Below are 22,789 nucleotides of genomic sequence, written 5' to 3' on the forward strand. Positions count from 1 at the left end.
TAAAACTGAAATGAATTCCCTCATTTTTCAGGTGGGCGCCTGATGATTTTAAAACTTGAAATTAATTCCCTCGTTCTCCAGGTGGGCGCCTGCAAATGACTTGATCTTAAAATAAATTCCCTCATTCTCCAGGTGGGCGTCTGCGTCTGACTTTAACTTGATATGAATTCCCTCGTTCTCCAGGTGGGCGCCTGATGACTTAAAAACTGAAATAAATTCCCTCATTTTCCAGGTGGGTGCCTGCTGACTTAAAAATGAAATGAATTCCCTCGTTTTCCAGGTGGGCGCCTGATGATTTTAAAACTTGAAATTAATTCCTCGTTCTCCAGGTGGGCGCCTGCAAATGACTTGATCTTAAAATAAATTCCCTCATTCTCCAGGTGGGCGTCTGCGTCTGACTTTAACTTGATATGAATTCCCTCGTTCTCCAGGTGGGCGCCTGATGGCTTAAAAACTGAAATAAATTCCCTCATTTTCCAAGTGGGTGCTTGCTGACTTAAAACTGAAATGAATTCCCTCGTTTTCCAGGTGGGTGCCTGATGACTGACTTGAACTTAAAATGAATTCCCTCATTCTCCAGGTGGGCGCCTGATGACTTAAAAACTGAAATAAATTTCCTCATTTTCCAGGTGGGTGCCTGCTGACTTAAAACAGAAATGAATTCCCTCGTTTTCCAGGTGGGTGCCTGATGACTGACTTGAACTTAAAATAAATTCCCTCATTCTCCAGGTGGGTGCCTGCTTACTTTAAAAATTGAAATAAATTGCCTCGTTCTCCAGGTGGGCGCCTGCAATCATGACAACACAAACAAAACAGAGAAAATTTTCTGCCCCAGTTTGTACCAGGAACATTCATTGATTGTTAGTTGCATCCCATTATCCAGGAGGGTCCTGAAAAATTAAAACTAGATCCCATTATCCAGGAGGGTCCTGTAAACTTAAGACTGAACTTATCTGGAACATACTTTCCTCATGGGGGATCCCTAGCAAAGCAAACAAGATTTCTTTCCCCTGCTTAAAACAAAGAAAATTTTGTCAGTTTGAAACTGTGGCGGTTAGTTTGTGGCATCCTTGCTGAAGGTGTCTGCTTCTGCCACTATCCTGCTTCATTCTGATTAGCTTCTTCGGGTTACGAAGAATTGTTTGACCTTTCAATCGGACCTCGAACACAAAACTTCTGAATGACTTGAATCACTTACACTAAACTCGTCGTATAACACTTTCATTCTGACAACTGTGGAACCTTTGCATTTCCTACAAATTCACGAATCACTTGACCACCTGAACTTCAGTTACCATCGCATTGCTCATTCTAAACCATGTCACTTGGAATGTGCCTGGCCAAATTTCGCTTGGTGCAAATAAAAAGTCGGTAATGAGCTTTGAAGTCCTTTCTTGCTTGCTTCACAAAAGACTAATTTTACAGAGACTTAGAAAAATAGACCCAAAAGAAAACGAAGCGAAGTGACTTCGAGAATTAGGAATAAAAAAGAACAACTGAGATGACTATTTGAAGAAAAATTGAAAAGAGACTTATCTGAATAAATCAGCTGGCTCTAATGATCATGACATACATTTCAGATTGATCAGCCTAATCCATCCAACTAATCACATTTCTGTTCATGTCATGTCTTCATACTTCAAAACCCGGGCTTTCAACGATCCAACTTTTCCGTAAAGTCACCAACCTCTTTTGACTTGTAGTGCCCCGAAGGGTTTTCACCAATAAGCCTCTCTCATTTGTCCATCTCTTAACTCACCGCCGCCTTACGGTGCCCGTGAGGGTTTTCACCAATAAGACTCTCTCATTTTAATTTTTTCCTCAGCTCACCATCGCCTTATGGTGCCCGTGAGGGTTTTCACCAATAAGACTGTTCACTTTTCCTCGTGCCCGTGAACAAAGGTGCTACCCATGATGCAAATAATACCTCCATCTCACTTGACTTGGCATCCTTAAAGTTGATCAGAAGGTCTTTCTTTGGACTGTAGTGTAGGTTTTGGACAGGGTTAGAAAGAAAGGGTGGCATGCAGGCTCAAAATAATTTAAGATGAAGGGTTTCAAAATTATAACTTTTGGAATCAGATCTTTTTACAAAACTAAACTTCTGCCCCAGTTTCTTTGAATCTGGGGAATTTTTGGATTTTTATTTTGATGGGACCGAACTGTGTAAGGCTGCCTACGTATCCTTAAAAGGAATCAGGTCGAACGTAGTTCAAACTAGTAAAAGTTGTTTTGTTTTTGTTTTTTTTTGCTTCTATTTTTCTTTTTCTCGTTTCTTTCTTTTGTTTTTCTCTTTTCCTTCTCTTTTTTCTTTTGCTTCTATCTTTTCCTTCTTTTTTCTTTTCTTTTATATTTCTAATTCTGCTTCTGACTCCAAAAGAGGGGTATGAAAGAAAATAAATAAGGCTCAAAAAGGGGTAACAAATGATAAAAGTGTTTGGGATAGCAGAATAAAATGCCTTCATCATTCCAACTTTGAACATGCCCAGTACAAAATGCGATTGAAGATAAGCAAAGAAATCATACATAATATCTCTTGACTGCATCGGAATTGATGGCCATATCCACACATTTACCTTCTATGTCTGTTAAATACAAAGCACCATTGGGCAATACCTTCGTCACAATGAAAGGCCCCTTCCAGTTTGGGGCGAACTTGCCTTTAGCTTCAGCCTGATGTGGAAGGATGCGTTTCAATACCAGCTGACCCAACTCAAATTTTCGGGGATGCACCTTCTTGTTGTATGCTCTTGCCATTCTTCTCTGATACAATTGTCCATGGCATACTGCCACCAATCCTTTTTCATCAATCAAACTCAATTGCTCTAGCCGGATTTTGACCCACTCATCATCATCAATTTCAGCTTCAACAACGATCCGCAGGGATGGAATCTCAACTTCCGCAGGTATAACTGCCTCGGTTCCATATACCAGCAAATAGGGAGTTGCGCCTAGAACCCAGTAAAGCAAAAGGTAACTTTTCATGCCATTGCCTAAAACCTTGCACCATCTTACGAAGTATCTTCTTTATGTTCTTGTTAGCAGCCTCAACAGCTCTGTTTGCCTTAGGACGATATGGAGTGGAGTTTCGATGAATGATCTTGAACTGTTAGCATACCTCTTTCATCAAATGACTGTTGAGGTTAGCAGCATTATCTGTGATGATTACTTTGGGAATTCCGAACCGGCAAATGATGTTTGAATGAACAAAATCTACCACTGCCTTCTTGGTCACGGACTTGAAAGTCACAGCTTCGACCCACTTGGTAAAATAATCAATGGCCACAAGAATAAACTTATGCCCGTTTGACGCTGCCGGCTCAATCGGTCCAATAACATCCATGCCCCAAGCAACAAAGGGCCAAGGTACCGACATTGTGTGCAGCTCAGATGGCGGGGAATGAATCAAATCACCGTGCACCTGGCATTGATGACATTTGCAAACAAAGCTAATGCAATCACGTTCCATGGTGAGCCAATAATAACCTGCTCGAAGAATCTTCTTCGCCAAGGCATACCCACTCATATGTGGCCCGCAAACCCCGGAATGCACTTCGGCCATGATAGTCGAGGCTTGTTTAGCATCTATACACCTTAGTAATCCTAGATCTGGAGTTCTCTTGTACAATATTCCCCTACTTAAGAAAAATCCGCTAGCCAGACATCGAATGGTTCTCTTTTGATCGCCTGTGGCATGTACCGGATATACCCCCGATTTGATGTATTCCTTGACATCATGGAACCAAGACTCACCATCAAGTTCCTCCTCAACCACATTGCAATAGGCATGCTGATCACGGATTTAGATATGTAGAGGGTCGACATAAGTCTTATCCGGATGGTGTAACATTGACGTCAGAGTAACCAAGGCATCGGCAATCTCATTATGAATCCTGGGAATATGCCTGAATTCTACCGACCTGAATCGTTGACAAAGATCATGCAGACATTGTCGATACGGTATGAGCTTCAAATCACGAGTCTCCCATTCTCCCTGAATCTGGTGAACCAACAAATCTGAATCTCCCAAAACCAATATTTCTTGAACTCCCATGTCTATAGCTAGCCTCAAACCCAGAATGCATGCCTCGTATTCAGCCATGTTATTAGTGCAATAAAATTGAAGTTGAGCTGTTACGGGGTAGTGATGCCTTGTTTCAGAAATGAGTACAGCCCCTATTCTGACACCTTTCATGTTAGCAGCTCCATCAAAGAAGAGTTTCCAACCTGACTTTTCATCATGATCAGCCTCGTCACCATACATCACTTCTTCATCAGGAAAATAAGTCTTCAGTGGCTCATATACTTCATCCACCGGATTCTCGGCCAAGTGATCGGCTAGGGCTTGGGCTTTCATCGCGGTCCGAGTCACATAGATGATGTCAAATTCTGTGAGTAAAATCTGCCACTTTGCCAACCTCCCAGTGGGCATAGGCTTCTGAAAGATATACCTTAGAGGATCCATGCGAGAAATGAGGTAAGTAGTGTAGGATGACAGATAATGCTTCAACTTTTGCGCCACCCAAGTCAGGGCGCAACATGTCCTTTCAAGAAGAGTATACTTAACCTCATAAGGAGTGAACTTCTTGCTGAGGTAATAAATGGCTTGCTCTTTCTTGCCCGTGATGTCGTGTTGACCCAACACACAACCAAAAGAATTATCCATGACCGTCAAATAGAGGATTAAAGGTCTCCTAGGTTCTGGCGGGACCAACACAGGGGGGTTTAGCAGGTAATTCTTGATATTATCAAATGCTTCCTGACACTCATCAGTCCACTTAATCACAGCATTCTTCTTGAGCAACTTAAAGATGGGCTCACAAGTTGTCGTGAGTTGAGCAATAAACCTGCTGATGTAGTTTAACCTCCCGAGCAGGCTCATCACCTCAGTTTTATTCTTTGGTGGTGGTAATTCTTGGATAGCCTTAATCTTTGACGGGTCCAACTCGATACCGCGTCGACTGACTATGAATCCCAATAGTTTCCCCGACAGGATACCAAATGCACATTTCACCGGATTGAGCTTGAGGTTGTAACTACAGAGCCTTTGGAAAAAATTTCTCAAATCCCCAACATGGTCGGACTGCTTCTTTGACTTTATGATCACATCATCTACATAAACCTCAATTTCCTTGTGTATCATGTCATGAAATATGGTAGTCATTGCCCTCATGTAAGTTGCCCCAGCATTCTTTAAACCGAATGGCATTACCCGATAGCAATACGTCCCCCATGGCGTGATGAATGCTGTCTTTTCTGCGTCTTTCTCGTCCATCAGGATCTGATGATATCCCGCATAACAATCCACAAAAGACCCGATCTCATGCTTGGCGCAATTATCAATCAGAATATGGATGTTCGGCAATGGAAAGTTATCCTTTGGACTTGCCTTGTTGAGATCACGATAATCAACACACACCCCCGTCTTACCATCCTTCTTTGGTACTGGCACCACATTAGCTAACCAAGTGGGATACTGAGTGACCCGAATGACTTTTGCCTCTAGTTGCTTTGTGATTTCTTCTTTAATCTTCACACTCATGTTAGTCTTGAACTTTCTTAACTTTTGCTTGACATGAGGGAATGTAGGGTCAGTTGGCAATTTATGAACTACCAAATCAGTGCTCAAGCCCGGCATGTCGTCATACGACCATGCAAAGACATCTTTGTATGCAAACAGTGTTTTGATTATTTCTTTCTTGATTTGCAGTTCCAGATGCACACTTATCTTGGTTTCCCTGACATTATTTTGATCTCCTAAATTGATTGCTTCGGTTTCATTCAAATTAGTCTTGGGTTTTTCTTCGAAGTGTTTTAGTTCTCTACTGACTTCCTCAAATGCCGCTTCTTCATCGTATTCTGTTTCATTATCACCCTCTACTTCTTGGATCGTTATTTCAGAATTGGATTGGCTTTTAAGATTTGGCTGAAAATTCCTCATGCATGTCATGTCATTGAAACCAGCATAAAAAGAACTGTACAGAGAGAAAAAGCAAAAAACAAAAATGAAACGCTATCAGAACTAATGGAAAATAGGAAATTGTATTTTATTGAAAATAAGAGGATAGAAGGGTTAGTACATCGAAACAAGCAAAACTAAGAAAAATCTGGATTACAACCCTGGAATAACCCAGATAACAGAAAGGAAAACAAAGCAAACTACCAAAACTCCTTCCGGATGGAGAGAGGAGTAGCTTTCCAATTGCTAAGCTTCATATTTGGCCCAACAAGCTGCACATCGACATTACTGGAACCTTCCCCGATTTCGACCATATTAACCTCATCGAACAGACTCTGGAACCTCTTGATCAGCTCTTCATCAAAGTCGACCACAGGTTTTGGGACCACTGATATTGGGCGTTTGGCGACCCCTGACTTGACGAAAGACTTGGAGATATGTGGAACAGGTTTAGGGAGTGACCATGCCTTTCCTTTCAAACTCTTAGCCCTTTTCACGTCCTTCCCTGTGAGTGTGAATCCCAAACCAAATGTACCGAAACTTTCGCGTGGACACACCGGATGCACAATACCCTGCAGAGATGAACCCAGACCTTTGCCCGGCAAAAAACCATTCTTCAACATTTTATTTGCTACCATGACGGACACAGATGGTATCTTCGGACCTGGAGCGCATTCTCCTTCGGGAATTTTCTCGACAGACACTGTTTCGAACATTTGGTAAACCCAAGGTCCTTTATCATCTTCAACTTCAATAAATGGAATGATTGTGTCATTGTAAGCAGATAAGTTCTCATCACCGTGCACAACTATTTCCTGCCTGTCCCATTCGAACTTTACCATTTGATGCAGAGAAGACGGGATTGCCTTGGCAGCATGGATCCAGGGCCTGCCCAATAACAAGTTATAAGAGACAGCCACATCTAGCACTTGGAACTCCATAGTGAACTCAACCGGCCCTATTGACAAATTGAGCATTATATCACTGACAGAATCTTTCCCTCCTCCATCGAAGACTCGAACGCATACATTATTAATGTGGATCCTTTCAGTGCCAATCTTCAACTTTTGCAAAGTGGACAGAGGGCAAATATTTGCACTAGAACCGTTATCCACCAGTACCCTTGAGACAGCAGAATCCTCGCACTTCACTGTGAGATAAAGAGCTCGATTGTGTTTTGTACCCTCTATAGGGAGTTCATCATCTGAGAAAGTGATCCTGTTTGCTTCGAAAATCTTGTTAGCAATCTTTTCCAAGTGGTTCACCGTGATCTTATCAGGAACATGGGCCTCGTTCAAAATCTTCATCAGGGCTTTGCGGTGTTCATCTGAATGTATCAGCAAAGACAAAAGAGAGATCTGAGCTGGTGTTTTCCTCAACTGTTCTACAATGGAATAGTCTTGCATGTTCATCTTTTTCAGGAATTCCTCAGCCTCTTCTTCGGTGACCGGCTTTTTTACTGGGATGTGGCCGTCCTTGAATGGCTTGGTTTTCCTCAGTTCTTCTGGGGTAAAACATCTCCCAGAACGAGTCAGTCCTCCGGTTTTATTGACTTCTTCCTCTACTTCTTTCCCTTTGTATGTTACTATCACCTGTTTGTAATTCCACGGGACGGCCTTTGTGTCAACCATTGGTAACTGGGTCACTGGCTTAATAATAACGGGGGTAACACGAGCCCCTTCCACGATTATGACAGGTTTTCCTGGGACCCCTGGTATGATTACTTTTTGCTTTTCCTGGTTCGCTTCAACATCAACCGGAGGCCCTTTCACAACCAATACAGATGGCTTCATGTTGAGCGTGCTTGGCTTCTCCGACACCCCTTTAACTGTCAAGGACATTGCTTTTGTAGAATCTAGAGCTTCGATTGGATTACTTTCGCTAGCCCGGATCATCATGACAGACTTGGAAGAGTTTTTGGGCTCCCCATCCTTATGAACTATCTCGATCATATGTGTCTCTGCATGGGCCGGCAAAGGATTTTGGTTGATGTTTGGCGCCTCCGGGCTCTGGACCACAATTTGATTTGTATCAATAAGCTCTTGGATCGCCCTCTTCAAATGCCAACACTTCTCCGTGTCGTGCCCCGGGGAATCAGAACAATATGCACATCTAATGGAGTAATCAAGGTTCCTTGGAGGCAGATTTGGTATCTTTGGCTCAATCGGCCTTAAAACGTCCAACTGCCTCAACCTCTGAAACAAACTGGTATAGGACTCTCCAAGAGGGGTGAAGGTTTCTTTCCGCTGCTGCCTCTCTTTTCTGTAATCTGGCCTTGGTCGAAAACTTGGACCAGTAGGGTTTTGGTATGGTTGTGGGGGCGTATAAGGATTTTGTGGAGTTGGAGCATGCCATTGCGGGTAGGGAGGGGGTTAAGCATATGACTGTGCGTGGTGAACATGGTATTGGGGTAGCTCGACAGAATATCGAGGGTCTTGTGGTGGAAAATAATGCTGGGATGGATTATATGGAGCTTGGGTGTAGGTTTGAGGCCGGGGTTGAGTTTGGGTGTACTGGTGAGGCGGACCCCTTGGGCCACGCCATGATCCAGAGACAAACATAGCGACATCTTCTTTCTTCTTTTTGCCTAACAGGCTTCCAGTGCCACTTTGAATTGCTTGTGTAGTTTGAAGAGTAGCTCATGATCTTGCTTGACTTGAGTCCCTCTTCCACCATTCCTCCCATCTTTACCACATCGTTGAAGGACTTACCTATGGCTGAGATCAAATGGCCAAAGTAAGTGGGCTCTAGGGCTTGAATAAAGTACTCGACCATCTCATCTTCTTCCATCAGAGGGTAGACTCGTGCAGCCTGTTCTCTCCATCTGAAACCATATTCCCTAAAGCTTTCATTGGGCCTCTTCTCTACCTTGGTCAAAGATAGGCGATCCGGGACAATGTCTATATTGTACTGAAAGTGCCGAGCAAAGGCCTGAGCCAAGTCATCCCATGTGTACCACCTGCTAGTGTCTTGGCGGGTGTACCATTCTAAAGCTGCCCCACTCAGACTCTGACTGAAATATGCCATTAATAATTCATCTTTCCCACCGGCACCTCTCATATTGCTGCAGAAGCCTCTCAAATGGGCCACGGGATCTCCATGTCCATCGTACGGGTCAAACTTGGGCATCTTGAACCCAGCGGGCAGTTGAACATCCAAAATTAAGCATAAATCCTTGTAAGCCACACTTACTTGGCTTCCTATCCCTTGCATGTTCTTTAAAGATTGCTCTAGGCTCTTCACTTTCCTGAACATCTCGTCCTGCTCCACATTCCGGGATGGTTTCTCAGTTTCGACAAGAGGTTCAAAGTGAGGGGCATGGGAATAAGGATCCGCGACTTTGAAAGTTGGTTCCGGAACATAATATTGGGTATCTGGAGCTTGGAACGCGGGTTCACTAGAAGATCTGTGAAGGGTAGTTCGCGGAGGGGCTACGAAAACAGGAGCGGATGTCGGAGCAGGGTATGCGGTTGTTTTGGCTGGTGGAGCATAAAAGGTTTGGGACGAGGTACCAGGGTAGTGGCGATAAGGGGTAAAGCCTGGTGCGTGCTGAGGGGAAAGATCAATGGTAATGGGATCTTGGGCTTGTGACAGCGGTGGGATGAAAGCAGGATTTTCTGGGTAGTTAGCGGGGAATGAAGGTGGAGGATGCCCCCTGACCCAGGCTTGATACATTTCTGCCATCTGATGCTTCAACCTGTAGACCTCCTCTTTCAATTCAGACTCTGATTCTGCAATCTCCCTTGGCGGGTCGGTAACACCCGTATCCAATTCTCTGCTAGTCATGACTCCCTTGCACTTTGATCTGGTGTTATAGGGGTGACTTGCCAGAATGCCAACAAACTAACCACCTAAAACAGAACCTAGCTTTATGCACACACAACAACTTGGTCAGTTTTAAAGCAATTTACAGATAGGTAATCGCATATTGGGGATGCAATGCACCTGAGCAGTTAAATGTTTTTAAATGCTTTGCGACGGCTCATATGTTTCATCCCGGCTTTTCCAAATTCTCCAATCCTGATTTTCCCTCTCTCCTTTGCTATGTTTCGCTCTTTTAATACTTATTCTTTCCTCTTTTCTTTAGTTTGGCCCCTCTTTTCTTTCTTCCCTCTCTCTTTTTTTCTATTTTCTTTTAAAGACTATGATCGAATCCTATGGGGATTGCCTACGTATCATGACGCCGCATGAATCAGATCATTACGTAGTTCAGAGATATAAATGCGAAAGGAAAGAAAAGAATTTTTTTTTTTGGGTTTTTTTAATATTTCATTAATAAAAGACATCTTTTTGGATTTTCTATAACAAAGACTTAAAAGTAGTGATGACTACAAAAGAAAATCTATAGACTCGAAATAAAGCAATACGCAACCTTGACAAAGACAAATAAAACTTGATAAAAAGTAAAATACAGACTCAAAAAAAAAATGGACAATCAAAAATACATAAGAGCCTCCACTGGTACTCCGAGGGTCTGCGGGACATCGGTCGGCCTCCGCACGGGCCTACGGGCAATATCTTCTTGAAGGTGGTCTAGGTCAACCATCACCTGGCGAACAAATGTCATCACAGAAGCAAAAAACATAGACCTGGCCATGTTTTCACATTCATGGCATTTTATTACAGTATAATCAGCTATCTCTTTAATCCTCATTCTGATGACACCCTTTTCTTGAAGTAAACGCCCAATCTGCTGGGCCCGAGCCTCCAACACTTGTGCATCTGTGTTGTTTTGGTCTTGTAACTGCTGCATGCTTTCTTGTAATTGATAAATCAATGCGTAGCAATGCTTTCTTTCTGCCTTGAAATCCTTTGTTTGCTTGACCATTTCATTCTCAAGGGCAACCATCCTTTTCTGTAAAATTGCTGCTTCTTTGTCATATTTCTGCTTCAACTGGTGGACTAATCTAGCTTGTTCTTCCGCACCTTTGGCCAACCTTGCTTGAGCATTTAACAAGTCTCTTTCGGCCTTTGTCAAGTCAGTCGCATAGTCATGCACCTTCATCCTTAGGTTGCCGATGAGTTTTTCATCTCTCTCGCTCCTCATCGGTGTTTCAGCGACCATCCTCATGTCCCGGAGTTGGGCTCGGAGCGCCTTATTTTCCCGAACCAATCTCTTCTTTTCTCCTTCATCCTCGGCAGCTTGCAAACTACTATCAAATTTGATTTTTCCGATTTGTTGTTCTAATTTGCTTATGGTGGCCCGGTATTCCTTTTCTTTGGCTAACCAAGCCCACTGCTCCTGCGATGCGTCAACAAATTCTTGGATATGAGGTCTTTTAGTTGGCCATTCAGATTCACCATTCGTTGTGACTCTCTTTCCATACCAGGCAACATAACTAGGTAATACCTCACCCCTAGACAAATCACGTACTCGGGTGTTTGCCCCCAAATACTGGCATTCGCTCCAAATTTGGCGAACCGCTTCTTCGAGAAATTGGGCATCAGAGCGGATTTCGACCACATAAGTGCTAAGATCTTCATCTCTAGGAACTGTCTGGCATCTTCCAAGTTGTCTCAAAACCCGGTGCGGAGCATAGGGTTGGATGCTTCGGAGACCCATTAGCAGGAAGTAGGGACCAGTGGCAGGCATATAAATAATCTCATCAACGGGAAGCCAACCCAATGTCCACTCTATCTGATCTGCGGTCGTAGATCGAAGGCGGGTAATCCAATCTTTGACCCCTTTCAGCATTTTGAATCCTGTTACTCGTATACCAAACTCTTCAATGCAGTTTTTTCCCGTAGACCCATAGTTCATGTATCGAGGACGATGACAAAGGTGTTCGATCATCCACATTTGCAACAGCAGGTTGCATCCCTCGAAAAAACTGACTCCGACCTTACAGAATGTGAGGGCTCGGAATATATCTGATACGATCATGGGTGCGAGAGTACTCTTGGCCTGAGTAGTCAGAACGTGGACAACCCCGGCTACTCGTAAATCAATATGCCCATCTTCCCTTGGAAACACCAAAAGGCCTAAAAACGCCACCATGAAGGCAAAACATCTATGGGTCTCCCATTTTGATCGGTTTCCTTTACTGCAGAGTCCATTTTCCGGGTCTTCGAATCCCCTTAAATGCCCGTATCGCTGATATAGAAAATGAAAAGTGGAAGTTCCCCCTGCTAGACTTCCAGTCTTGATTTGTCTGCTTATCTTTAGTAAGTCCAGAAACTTGTGGGGAGTAACAGTCCTTGGAGATACCGGGTACTTGTATCTCAATCCCTCCGTGCTCTCAGTATAACCCGCCATTTCTTCCAAAGTAGGCGTAAGCTCAAAATCTGAGAAGTGCAAAACATTATGAGCGGGGTCCCAGAATGCCACTAATGCCTCTATCAGGTCCCTTCTAGGTTGAATTTTCAATAGTCCAGTGCGCGCCCCAGGTATTGGTTGACCATGTCTCGTCCTTGTTTTCCCAAATCCTCCCACCACATGTGGAGTGCTAGTGGAATCTGATCCATAACCTTCACATGTAAGTTCTGAACGGTGCTCATTCTGCACATTTTTAAATTAGGGTGACCAGATTAAAATTTTGTACAAAACTGACCATGAAAAGATTATTTTTTGCAAAATACAACCGAAAACAAATCACGGCTACTTTTGCAAATACGACCTTTCAACACTTCGGAGGAGAAGATTTTAGGGCTGTGTTTGCTAAGTGGCCAATTTTTCTTTTTTTTTTTCTTGTTTTTTTCTTCTTCTTTTTTTTTTTTTAAAAAAAAAACATGAGTGGTTATTCTTTGCAAAATGCCTTCTGGCGTCCCGTCGAGACATTTTTGGCTATTTGGGCAAAAATGGCATCGCCGAACTTTATTTATGACAACATTTCCCTATTTTGATTATTCTTTTTTACAAAAATGGGACTGGACCCGATGAGGGTTGCCTACGTATCCCACACCTGGTGAGAATCAAACCCGCGTAGTTCGATGAGTTTTGACTCATGGAAAAATAGGACTTATTTTTTTCAAAGACTCATCCTTTTCTTTTCTCTCTTTTTTTAAAAATTCGGCAGGGTTTCAGGATATTTTGAACACTGGTATTTTTTGGATGTTTCTCTATCCTACCTCACTTCTTGATTTTGCTGGATTTTCTTTTCCTATTCTAAAAGCCGGTCAACATACAAGCCGAAACCGATAAATACACAAGTAGCATGTAAAAAAAAAATGCATCAGAATGGTCTTTTAAATTGGGTACACCTGTCCTAGACAGACCCAACCCCTATGTTGAGTCTCCAAAGTCAAATGCACGTGATGCAAACAAATGTACCTACTAGGGATCCAGCATGAGGCTATGTTATTCTAGGCTTAAAACCCTAGGTGTATGGTTCTAGACCTGGCTTACCCGAGCGGACAACTCGAGCCGGGGGGAGGGGGGGGAGGGGCAACGTACCGGTAACCAAAAGGCCATCTGGCTTTGTAACTGATCCGATCCTCGTTCTAAATTAGGATATGACACTAACAGAAAAGAAGTCACGCCAGCGTGCACTTCCCAGAAGATTTAGAAGACTCAGAGAGGAGAATGGTTTCGTGACAGTTTATATATAGTCCAAACAATATCAAAGCAGTAAAAATAGACATTTAGCACATTAGGCTCAAACACGTAAAAAATCAGATAATAAGTAAAAGCCAAGTATAACAGTCATCTAAGCTCGAATTCTGAACCCTGAACCAGAGATTCTGGGTTCGGTCCCCAGTAGAGTCGCCAGAGCTGTCACACCTCCTTTTTTCCGCAGGGGGATAGGGGAATTTTTTCCAATTAAAGTGACAATATTCGAAATGGAATTATTTATTCATTCAGAGTCGCCACTTGGAATAATTTATGGTGTCCCAAGTCACCGGTTTATTTTAAAATCCCAAATCGAAGAAATTGACTCTTATTTATGGTCTGCGAACATAGAAAATCGGGTAAGAAATTCTGTTAACCCGGAAGAAGGTGTGAGACACTCCCGAGTTCCGCGGTTGTAGCGCGGTCGCTCAACTATTAATAATTGGCCTAATTATCTGATTTATTACATATTTAAAGCCTATTGTGCATTTTTACTTTTTAACCGTTTTTAATTATTTATGGAATTATTTGAACAAGTAGTGCTGTCACGCACTTGTTTGGTTTTGTACACATTGCGAATCGTGTCACGAGAACCGTACCCACGATCTACAACATGTTTTAACTAAAGGAAACAATATAACCCAAAGCATTATTAAAACCATATCAAGAGAGAAATGAATTAATATATAAAGATAACAAACAAAAGTACATGCTAATACAAAGTAACGATGTTTCCTATAAAATTAGCTACTTAAGAGAAATAACCGGCGGTTTAACCATACGATTGGCTGAAAACAATGAACTAAAATGAAACATATTCAAATAGAGTATATCACTCAAAAACCCAAACTTATTCATATCAGGTACTATCAAAATTTGTTCTTGACCTCATTGGTCAAGAGGTAGTATTGAAAAATTGTGAATTTCTCAAATTACAGTAATTAAAGTCTAGGTTGACTTTCAAAATCATTGTAGGCAAATTAAAATGCTTATGTTATAGGCGTGGGAGGAAAGAAAATATATGTTCACAAAACTTTCAAAGCGCAAAAAAAATGAAAACAAAAGTGATCCAAAACTTTAGTGAGAAAACAAAACAGAAAAAGAGATGAATCTTCATACAGGGAATGAAGTCATTTCTGGACATTACAGCGATAGCCATTTTACAGTAACAACTTATTCTGACTCTAACGTTCTTCCCATTCCATATTTGCCAGCGCTGTGGATATTAATTATTTATTATAATCCCTTAATCACTCTCTCACTATTCCAATATATGAAGCTAATAACGAAAAGACCCAAAGATCAAATATATCCATTAAATATATGGAATAACGTTCTCACAGTAAACTATGGGGCAAAAGAGATAAACAAATATACAGCTTAAACCAACCATTTTGATCTTCTAACTCAGAAACAAATAGCATAAATATATCAGCAAGAAGAGCCAAAATCCATGGCATGATTATTGAAAACAGAACTCATTCATTCAAGGTTTTAAAATGTTCATAGAGGAATGAACAAAACTTATCTACTCAGTCACAAAAGAAGCAAGAAATATTTCCAGGAAGAAACTCAGAATGTAGTCACATAAGCCATAAAGCAAAAATAACGGAAATCAAGCAGATAATGCAAATATTCATGACACGAAATCTGGAAATCTGAAAATAGAATAAAGATAAAGTGTAACCTTTTAAATGAACAGCAAACTTCAATAGATTAACGTGTTGACCGGAATTACAATGAGAAGATAACGTCAAAACTGAAATTCGAGCAAGACTTCTGCGCAACAAACAGAGAAACGAGCGAGCTCAAATGCAGCAGCAAAACAAACTAGCAGAGCTTGAACCGATGACTGGAATCAACTCTCCGGCATAAATTCGAAGTTCAAACTCACTCCATGCTTAGAAATAAAAATTGAAATAACATAAGATAATTGAAATAATTTTTTTTGTTTTTCGCTGGCTGCTAAAAAAAGACAAAAAAAGAAAAAGAAAAAGAAAAATTGGACCAAAATTTAGAAAACCCCCCAAACCCTAGAATTGTTTCTCACAAAAAATCTGTTCCAAAACCGTGTGCCCCTAAAATCCGAAAGAAGAGAGTATTTATCTTCAAAATCCAAGCTCCTCTGTCTTTGCTCCCAAGAAACGATTTAAGCCCATAGATCTCTTTAGATGGGCGGATTTTTGACAAATGGAAGGCTAGCATCAACAACCTTAAATCCTGAGGTTCCCATCGATCTTAAATCCGTCCAAAAAAGAGAGTGAAAATATGGAAAAAACGGGTGAGGAATATTCTCTGTCAGAGGTTTGTTAGGGTTTGAGATGACGTGGTAAGAGGAGGGGGACCATGAGATGACGTGGAGAAGAGAGGTCGTCATCCATGGCTTCTTTGGTGGGTTGATGCCATGGCAGAGATGGGAAGGGTGGAGAGATGCGGCTGGTAGTGGTCTTGGGGCGATTGTTTGGGCCAGACATTGTTTTGGCCCAAGTTTGAGACCAAACAGAATTTTTTTCTTTTCTTTTCTTTTCTTGATTTTAAATTCTAATTAATTAAAACCTAAATTAAGTCTTAAATTAATCTAATTTGTAGAAATAAACCTAGTTATCTATTTTACCATAATTAATTAATTTAGACTAATAAAAGAAGAATTACTAATTTGCAATTTAAAGCTTAAAAAAATGTAAAAACGACTCATATTTTTCGTGATTTTTGTTTAATAATGCAGTTAACTCATGCAATTAAATCCTAAATGCAAGTACACCTAAAATGTTATGCACGAAATACTTTAGACATTTTGGTATTTTTTTTATGATTTTAGAATGTTAAATATGCAACTAAATGCAAGTAACAATTAACCAAAAATCCTACGAATTCTATAAAAACTAAAAACAATTAAGAAAAAATCTATTTGTGAATTTCTATAGGAATATTTTAATCGGACAAAAATCACGTGCTCACACTAGGTAAAACCACAAAATAGAGACAAGTCAAATTTCAGCCAACAACAGTAAGGAAAATGACCGATAATTCAAGGCTTAAGGGGAAAAGACAGATATGCAATACTGCCTAATCGCCAAAATCTACTAAATAAACCATAAATAAACTCTTCAAGTTTCTCGCAAAATATAAAATACTTTATTTCTTAATAGTGTTCAGATCAGTTTGCTCGCACGCTAATTACTCTTAATCAGCTTTCAATGTTTTCCCAACATCAAGCACAAACCGATACTTGACATCCGATTTCAGAAGTCGTTCCAAGGCAGTGTTCACATAATCCATTGCAACTACCTCAACATCTGGTATTACATTATGCTTTGCCGCAAAATCAAGCATCTCTTGTGTTTCTTTCATTCCTCCAATAATACTTCCTCCAACTATTTTCCTCCCTGTTATTTTTTTTAAAAGTTATTAGAACTTCAAGTTTAAGGAAATAAAAATAAAAGCAAGATTAATATTAAGATACTTTACCCATAATTAAGGGAAAAATTGGCAACTCAAGTGGCTTTGGTGGTGCACCAACAACTACAAGTTTTCCATGAGGTTTTAGTATATTGAGCAATGGAAGAATAGGATGGTCTGCTGAAACTGTGTCTATTATTCCATCCAATGTGCTTGCTGCAGCCTATACAAATCCAAAGCATAAATAATAACGATAGATTTGAGTGTGAAACTCTTAACCTATGAAAATATAACTCGTCTGACTAGTGTTGACTTGGGAGAATTGTACTAGGTATAAATTTATTGGCGAGTTATTTTGGGCCTAATCTATGTTAATCCTAATAAAATAATTTATCAAAATATAAGATAATAACTTTTTTAGAGTTTGTTTGTTTGATATAGTAATGATATATCAATAAAAGAAAAAGGCTTTAATTTAGTTTGATTTGGTAATTAAGAAATTAAGTTATAAAAAGAACAAAAAAATTGTGAAAATCTTTTAACTTTTGATCTCGCTTGTCCCATGGACAAAACTTACAGGTCAATTTAGGGACAACCCTTGTTAAACTTGAAGTTCTACCCATGGCGGCAAGCAGAGATAAAAATTCAACACCATCCACTTTTAGGGCTATTTGTGCCCAAAAGAACAAATAAATAAAAAATAATTTTGAGTTGGGCTATGGTGTCACGATCCATTGTATAGTCCAAGCTAATTGGAAAAATGATACTGTATAGTCCCTCTCAAAATAATAGCCGAAAAATATATATTTTTGTGTATATATGCATTTTTATATGTAATATAAACAAGATATACAAATTTTATATACATTTGTGGCTATGGGATGTATCTTGACCCGAGGAAACACTAGGCTAACCTGGATTTTACCAGCTTTCTGGACTAGCTATTAGGCTCGATCCATGTATGATCTACCAGAAATTCAAAGTGCAAAATAAAATATTTACCTGCATTTGTTCAGGATCACGACTGAGCAAGAAAGAATCAGCACCAAGACGTTCAATAGCTTCATCCTTCTTATTAACCGAAGTACTGATAACAGTAACTTTACAACCAAAAGCCTTAGCAAATTTCACAGCCATATGACCAAGTCCACCAAGTCCCACAACACCAATGTTCAATCCAGGCTTATCAAGTCCAAAATATTTCAACGGACTATATGTTGTAATTCCAGCACATAACAACGGAGCAGCTTCCGCTGGCAAATTCTCCGGCCAATGAACCACGAAATGTTGATCAGCAACCATGAGATTTGAGTATCCTCCATATGTTGTGGTTCCATCATAGTAAGTTGTACTATATGTGGCAATGTGGCTAGGACAATATTGTTCGAGGTCATTGGTACAATTCTCACATTTTAGACACGATCCGACGAGTACTCCAACACCTACTTTGTCACCAACTTTAACTTTCTCGACATTGCTACCTACCTCAGTTACCACACCCACAATCTCGTGCCTGTGCAATATAAGTAAGATGTTATATAATCAATATTTTCAGTTTTAAACTTCATGTTAATTTTACACTTCCTTCTAAAGGTGGATAGACAATCTTAGGGCTGTCAAATTTGGCCCAATTAAGCCCAAATGACCCGCCCAACCCGCTCAAAGTTATGCTGGTTATTGACCCGCCCGTTTAAAGTTGGGCTGATTTTTAGTCCAAATTAATTGGGGAAGAAAATATAATTAGGCAATATTTAAGTAATTAACAGATATGGCAACTAATTAATTACATTCCTAGCAGAAATCTATAATGTTGGATCAAGAATCACGTTTTCACGGTTCGATTTCTAACTATATCTCATATTTCATGAATAAATTGGGATCTCAATGATTCCTTTCCATTCATAGGATAAAGCATGTATAAAGCAATCAACAATTTAGAAACAATAAAATATTGAAATAATATATATTGAATATAATAGGTATATTGATATATACTACCACTAAGAATTGAAAAGTAAGAACAATAAGATCAAAAATATTACCAGAAAATACTTTGAAATATACATTAATATCTTAAGTGTATCAAAGCCGTTGGAAATAAGATCAATATAACACCAACGAATTTGGAATTTAGCATGTATAATAACAATGGTATAATGTATTAATTGGTATATATATTATACATATATTTATGAAATAATTCTGTTAAATTACATATTTACTTATCCATATTTAATTATATAATTGATATAATAATGGTGTAATTATAAAAAAAATGTGGAGTTGTACTTCAATGCATTTATATTTCAACTATTCTGAATTTGTCGCAAGAATATGATTTCCACGAGAATTGATTCTTAGTACATTGCATACATCATTAATATTTAATTATATAAAAGGTATAATAATGGATAATTTTATAAAATATTAATGGGATAATTCTAGCATGTTACATAGTTAATTATACAAATAAGAATTGTATAATGTATATTACGTCTGTGTTTATGCATTTATTTATGGTATATTTACATATTAGCAATATTTAATTATATAATGGCACAAGTATACTCAGTTTTTTTTCTCTTTTTTCCAAGTACAAATGGCAACAATTGAGGGGCGGAGGGGGAGAGAGAGAAATTAGAAACAAATTAATAAGAGGAAGTACGGATATGGGGTTTGTGGTGTTTTGGGGTGGGGGGTGGGGGAGGGGTTTGCAGCAAAGTAGTATGTTATTAAGGATCAAAATTGATCCCTCAATTAGAGGGTCTCTATTTATTTTTAAAATCTACGGTGAAGAAATGTTTGAAACTTTGAAACATGCTATACTTGTAAATGAATCTGCTAGTTTTGTAATAAACAAGAAGTGATTTTATTTATGTTAATAATCTTAAATAAGTGACCTACAATGTAGAAATCTCAAATTAGAGGTGATTCATGAGTAACTTTGCCAGAATATCTTAGAATTTTTTGTTTTGTTTCATATGTTATATATGACCATAACAAAAGAAAAAAAAATATCTTCTTTAGTAATCATACAATTCATAACAAAACAACACATATTAAGTAAAACTTGATAAGAGTTGGACTATGACCCAAATTTTAGCTCATCTTAACCTAGTCCATCTTAGCCCAAGTAACTTTTAGGCGGAAATTTGACCACAAAATTATTGACTCAACTTGTTTTGACCCGCCCAAAATCGGTCTAACACGCCCATTTGACACCCCAAACAATCTTAGAAGTAATGATCGGGTAAAGCGCCAATGCGTCTACCGGGACAGAAAATTACACCCAATAATATTGAAAATTGATGGTCTTTATTTTTTGACAGTTGCTTGCTCCATGGGCAAAAGTCAAAAGTCGAAAGTATTGTCCATAGAATAAGTCAAGGGGCAACACTTGCTAAATTTGAAGCTAGGGCGCAAGTGGGGCTAAAGATCATTAGTAGCACCGAAATGTTCTATTTGTGCAGATCACCCTTGGACGGGCCAATCCAAATCCAACATCCAACTAGGATGAGTTTTTCAGGTTCCGGTTCGCGGTTTTACCGGGCCAACTCGGCCCAAACATGGGCCTTGCTGACCCAACTGACAGGTTTACTAGTAAGGTGTTTGTATTAGAAAACAGGAAATTTACCACTATCTCGAAAAAATATTGGGACCACTCACAAGAGATAGGATAAGATTAGTGACACCACTTAGATTTGTAGTAGAGCACGCTTTTATTGTAGGGCTCAAAACCTCACAAATGTGAGTTGATGTTATAGTGATGTACTATTGTGCACATACTTGCACTTTGTCTCCGTAAAATGGTATCCTTATAATTTCTTGAAGGACTTAACAAGAACTAGACACTTATGTGGTCAATAGTAGAGCTAGAAATTTAAATCACGCGATCTAAAAATTCAAATATGGGATCTAAAGTAATTTTTGAACTATATTCTTTTGTATCAAGAGAATTTAAAAATTTATATATACGAAAAAATTATTTATTGAAAATATAACAAATACTCTAATATTCTTTATTTCAAGAGCAACTTTTGAAAAAAATTAAAGGAAGTAATTCATTCTTGATATCTGAAAATAAAATAAAATATTGTGGATTATAAAAAAATACAAAAAATCAATTAAATTGAGGGAGTAAATAGGAGAAAAATATTAATCACGTACTATCAAGTTTGTTTAGAAAGGAATAAAAATATTGTCCGAATCAAATATATGGTTTCAGGAAAGACAAACTACGGAAACTAGCAGGTCAGAGGGAAGAAAGTACGTGATCCCATGCGATATTGTTTCTTTCCTTTTTTTGCTCACAAACCAAACAATAAAAGAAAATCCTATCAAAAAGTTTCCTTTCTCACCCAAAGTTTTCATAACTTAAATTATTGCAAGTATATGAGAAGAAAATGAGCACAGAATCGAACTTTACCCGGGCACAATAGGATACTTGGAATTGCCCCACTCATTCTTTAGCATATGGAGATCTGAGTGGCAAATTCCACAATACAACACTTTGAACTGCACATCATTCTCCCCTGTAGCCCTGCACCCAAAAAAGAACAAAAAAGAATATTTGTGAGCATATAAAAACACTATGATCAATAAAACTAGAGTTTAGTGACAATATATAGTTATAATTGAACCATAATTCAAAATTCAAATTTTAAATTTCAACAAAGACAAAGAAAATACTAGGTGGTCTTTTTCCATCTGCCGAAACAAACAGAGTGATAACTAGTGTACTTATATTGGTAGCAAGTAGCGTAACGAAGAAGGTTAGTGTTATTACTTGCGTTGATGAAAAGCAAAAAATGCCCATTAAATTAGTCGAGGTGAGAAAGTCGACCTCGACACCAACGTAATTAAAAAGAAAAAAGGAGGGCCATAACTCCACCTAAATTGTAAATGTATCCTTAATCCTATTCACGAATACACCCCAAGCAAACAAAAAATAAAGGAGATGTATACTCTTTGTTTATAGTAAAAAGCAAAAGGCCTAGATTTTATTTTTCCATGTTTTTTCTTCTTTTTTTTAGCACCATACCTTCTTGAGAAATTGAAAGGAGAAAGAACACCAGATGTGTCATTGGCAGCCCATCCAAAGGCTTTGATTGGGTGCTCAGTTTCCGGGGATTTCGCCATTTTTTCTCGAAAATTGTAGTTAGAGAGTCACCTAAAAAATCAGAGTACAAAACAGAAAAAAAAGTGCACAAGTTAAAACCATGTGGCCGTTTGGTATCCATATTTATAAAGTTCGCACATTAGTGATGTTGCTTGCCTGGCCCCATCATTTCCTAATTGATAAACAAAAAGAGAAGGAAAATAAAGAAAATAATTGAGAAACATAATTTTTAAAGATTTTATTCCTTTATTAGAGATAATATATAAAGAGAAATATGATCGTGAAAAAAGTTAAGAAAATAATGAGATCGAAGTTACATGCCTAATAAGCCTAAATTAAAGGAGAAACTCTTTCAATATTTTCTATCATTTACTTTTTCCACTTTTCTGTAATGATCTTTTCCAAAAGAGAGCAATGCTAATTAAATTACAAGATATGATCCTTTGTAAAATTTTGTACCAATTCAAGAAAGTGAATCTCTGATTGATTACAATGCAATTGCCTTATTTACGTTATTGTTCTTTATGTAAGACAGTCGGTCATAATCTTTTATTCCAAAATTATCTTTGTCATTCATCTTACAAAAGGAAATACAATTTTTTTCTTTTTTCAACAAACAATATGCGAAATATTCATAAGGTTTTGATAAAATGATTCACATATGGTGTTTATGCCAAACTAATAAAGATAAGAAATATATCTTTTATATATTTATTTATCACTTAACTATGGTTAAGTAATATATAGTCTCACTAAACTTTAA

At 38.9% G+C, this 22,789-nt stretch overlaps 1 protein-coding gene across 1 annotated transcript; it reads right to left on the reverse strand.

The window, feature by feature from the left end:
* Positions 1–16,474: 16,474 nt before the first annotated feature.
* On the reverse strand, positions 16,475–22,120 carry LOC104108069 (8-hydroxygeraniol dehydrogenase-like). Its single transcript, XM_009617044.4, has 5 exons — positions 21,949–22,120; positions 21,334–21,447; positions 17,910–18,420; positions 16,977–17,130; positions 16,475–16,894 (listed from the first exon to the last, which is right to left on the reverse strand). The coding sequence occupies exons 1-5, from the start codon at positions 22,044–22,046 to the stop codon at positions 16,692–16,694; spliced, it is 1,080 nt and encodes a 359-aa protein (XP_009615339.1). The 5' UTR covers positions 22,047–22,120; the 3' UTR covers positions 16,475–16,691.
* Between the last annotated feature and the right edge of the window lie 669 nt (positions 22,121–22,789).

The sequence above is a fragment of the Nicotiana tomentosiformis genome, chromosome 5 (assembly GCF_000390325.3).
Source record: "Nicotiana tomentosiformis chromosome 5, ASM39032v3, whole genome shotgun sequence".
Lineage (NCBI taxonomy): Eukaryota > Viridiplantae > Streptophyta > Magnoliopsida > Solanales > Solanaceae > Nicotiana > Nicotiana tomentosiformis.

Coding starts and splice junctions, on each gene's coding strand:
- LOC104108069 (XM_009617044.4), bottom strand. CDS start 22,046: ATGGCGAAATCCCCGGAAACTGAGCACCCAATCAAAGCCTTTGGATGG. Junction 18,421..21,333: donor AAGTATCCTATTGTGCCCGG/GTAAAGTTCGAT, acceptor TATATTGCACAG/GCACGAGATTGTGGGTGTGG. Junction 17,131..17,909: donor GTGATCCTGAACAAATGCAG/GTAAATATTTTA, acceptor GGATTTGTATAG/GCTGCAGCAAGCACATTGGA.